The 3,506-nt window shown below is 47.5% G+C and overlaps 1 protein-coding gene across 1 annotated transcript in view; it reads left to right on the forward strand.

Moving 5' to 3' along the window:
• The window catches only part of LOC101851439, a gene marked incomplete in the record, with an annotated part of 10,405 nt that extends 6,909 nt beyond the window's left edge, over positions 1 to 3,496 (forward strand). The window contains 2 exon segments of the mRNA XM_013087658.2: positions 133 to 223; positions 3,309 to 3,496. Of these exon segments, the coding sequence (XP_012943112.1) occupies positions 133 to 223; positions 3,309 to 3,455 (238 nt within the window).
• Positions 3,497 to 3,506: the final 10 nt, after the last annotated feature.

Genomic DNA, 3,506 nt, shown 5'->3' on the forward strand with positions numbered 1-3,506 from the left:
AGAGAGAGAGAGAGAGAGAGAGAGAGAGAGAGAGAGAGAGAGAGTCTTTTCCGTCTGCCCCATTTATCGTTCACTTGTCCTCCGTACCCATCACCGCGCCCTTTACTTAACTCCTCCTGCTATTTCCTCCAGTGCTGTGAACGCCCGCAACCTGCCCCAGGGCATGACGGTCACGTGGTGTTATGATCAGTTCAACAACTTCGGGCACTACAATCTGCACAAGGTCAGTGAGCACCTGAAACATACGACCCCTGGACGTATACAGTCTCGCCGCCAGTCCGTGTGTCTTCGTTGTCTGTCTGTTTGCCTCGATTGTCTATTTATTGTCTGTCTGCAACACTGTCAGTTGATAAGTTCGTTTTTCTTCCTGTCTACGTTTCCGTCTCTGTACCTGTGTCTTTGTGGTATTCTTGTCTGTTCGTTTATATTTGTGCGAGATTGTTTGCCTTGTTGAAAGGCCATGTGAGCCAATGGACGCGTTTCAATGACAGCCTCAATGTTTCCCCTGAGGGCCTTCAAAATCAGTCACAGAAGATGGGTGCAGATTGCTCAGGACAAAGTCGCATGGCGTTCAGTCATCCACAGAGGTGCTAGTTTTATTAGAGGTTTTACGGCGTTTGCAACTGCATAAGGTCATATAAGCGCCAGAAGAGTAGAGGTGTTACAAGAGAGTAACGAACATAAAAAAGAAGAAGGGGAGATAAGGACGATAGATGTTTGATAGGAAAGAAGAAGCAGACCACACCAGAGCACCCGCCAAGAAGGTCAGTGAAAGTAACAGAATTGCTGCAGCTTAGTAGCGCAGGATTGCCAAGCAGACCAGTGTCAACAGATCTGAAACTACCGCCACTGTCATCGGTCATGACAATAGATCTCCAACTGCTGCCACTCATCATCAGTCGTTACTATGACAACAGATCTCCAACTGCTGTCACTCATCAACGGTCGTTACTATGACAACAGATCTCCAACTGCTGCCACTCATCATCGGTCGTTACTATGACAACAAATCTTTAACTAGCACCGTCTTCGGTCATTGCCGTGACAGAACTCTTCGGGCACAGGTTGGCCTCTTCTGCACCCATCTGTCAGTGACTCACCCCTGACCACTGGGTGACTACATGGTCGTCTTCGATACGACAAACAAGTAACAAAATAATACATTTTATGAACAAATATGTCTGTCAGTCTGTCTGTCTGTTTTTTCTGTCTGTCTGTCTGTCTGTCTGTCTGCATGTTTGTGCATCCATACTCGTTTCTCTCAACATTTATATGAACAAATATGTCTGTCTGTCTGTCTGTCTTTCTGTCTGTCTGTCTGTCTGTCTGTCTGTCTGTCTATTTGTCTTGCATCCATGATCACTTCTCTCAAAATTTGTTTGAACAAATATGTCTGTCTGTCTGTCTGTCTGTCTGTCTGTCGGTCTGTCTGTCTGTCTGTCTGTCTGTCTGTCTGTCTGTCTGTCTGTCTGTCTGTCTGTGCCTCCATGCTCGCTTCTCTCAACAAATCCAGAGTGGAACGTAGGCTGGACGTGTGTTCTGCACACCTTCACCCCCTGTCAGTTCTGCCTGCCTGAAGACTTAGCCGCTAAACATCTGTCACATACCCAGAAGCCAGTCAGTCGGTAAAAGGCAATTTGAGCCCTCCATTCTGAATTTAATTGGACCTAACGCGCACGCCCAGGGTACTCACTATGTGGTCACATGTGGGTGGATCATCGTGACACAATGCAGGAGAGATGGGCTCCAGTAGACTTTTACAAGACCAGAAAAGTACCTCTAAGACATTAAGAATCCCCCCCCCCCCTTAAAAAATCATCCATTTCCCTCTCACTCTCGGTTGCCTGTTTCATATATTATACAGACCTTTTTCCTAAAATAATTTGTCTTTCAATGGTTTTAATTTACTGCAGCCTCGCTGCACTGTCTGTCTACCCACTAGCCACCATCTAACCGCCATCTAACCCCCAACTAATCATCCTCTTACTTGTGGGTGGTTGGTGGGTGCTCTGGTGTTGTTTGCTCTTTCTTTCCTATCAAACATCTATCGTCTTTATCTCCCTTCCTTCTTTTTGTATGTTTGTTACTCCTTGTAACACCTCTAATCTTCTGGCGCTCATATGGCCTTATGCGTTTGGGAGCGCCGTAAAACCTCTACTAAAATAAACAAGCATGACCTTATTGTATTGCAAGCGCAGTAAAACTCTTACGAAAAAAAACTCTTATCACCCTCTAAACACCCTCTAACTACCCACTATATACCCTCAATCCACCATTAACCACCCTCTAACCACCCAGTATCCACCCATGAACCACCCTTTGACCACTAACTATCCACCCCCTATCCATCCACTATCCACCCACTTACCACCCCCTATCCATCCGCTATCCACCCTCTAACCACCCGCTATCCACCCACTAACCACCCACTATCCACCCTCTAACCAACCACTATCCACCCTCTAACCATTCACCAACCATCCACTAACTATCCACCCCTATCCATCCACTAACCACCCACTATCCACCCCCTAACCACCCATTATCCACCCTCTATCCATCCACTATCAACTAACTATCCACCCTCTAACCACCCACTGTCCATCCTCTATACATCCACTATCCACTCTCTAACCATCTATCAACCACCCACTATCCACCTACTAACCACCCACTATCCATCCTCTAACCATTCACCAACCATCCACTAACTATCCACCCCTATCCATCCACTAACCACCCACTATCCACCCTCACCCTCTAACCACCCACTATCCACCCTCTATCCATCCACTATCCACTAACTATCCACCCCCCTATCCATCCACTATCCACTAACTATCCACCCTCTTACCATTCACCAACCATCCACTGACTATCCACCCCTATCCATTCACTAACCACCCTCTAACCACCCACTATCCACCCTCTAACCACCCACTATCCACCCTCTAACCATTCACCAACCATCCACTAACTATCCGCCCCTATCCATCCACTAACCACCCACTATCCACCCCCTAACCACCCATTAACCACCCTCTATCCATCCACTATCTATTAACTATACACCCTCTAACCACCCACTGTCCATCCTCTATACATCCACTATCCACTCTCTAACCATCCATCAACCATCCACTGTCCACTAACTATCCACCCTCTATTCATTCACTATCCACCCTCTAACCATCCACCCTCTAACCATCCACCAACCATCCTCTGACAACTAACTATCCACTCTCTAACCACCCACTATCCACCCTTGAACCACCCACTGAACATCATCCCCCCCCCCCCCCCGGCAGGACTACGCGGTGTCCAATGACAAGGTCTGGACCCAGGGCCTGACACGTTTCGCCGGACGCGGCCAAACTGACCCGACCTCAGACCGAACCAACAAGAAATCTGAACGACGCGCATCCAAGAAGAAGCTGACATTTGACTCACCTTAACTTTGACTGACAAACTGACACACACACACACACACACACACACACACACAA

This window comes from Aplysia californica, unplaced genomic scaffold (assembly GCF_000002075.1).
Source record: "Aplysia californica isolate F4 #8 unplaced genomic scaffold, AplCal3.0 scaffold00618, whole genome shotgun sequence".
Taxonomy (NCBI): Eukaryota; Metazoa; Mollusca; class Gastropoda; order Aplysiida; family Aplysiidae; genus Aplysia; species Aplysia californica.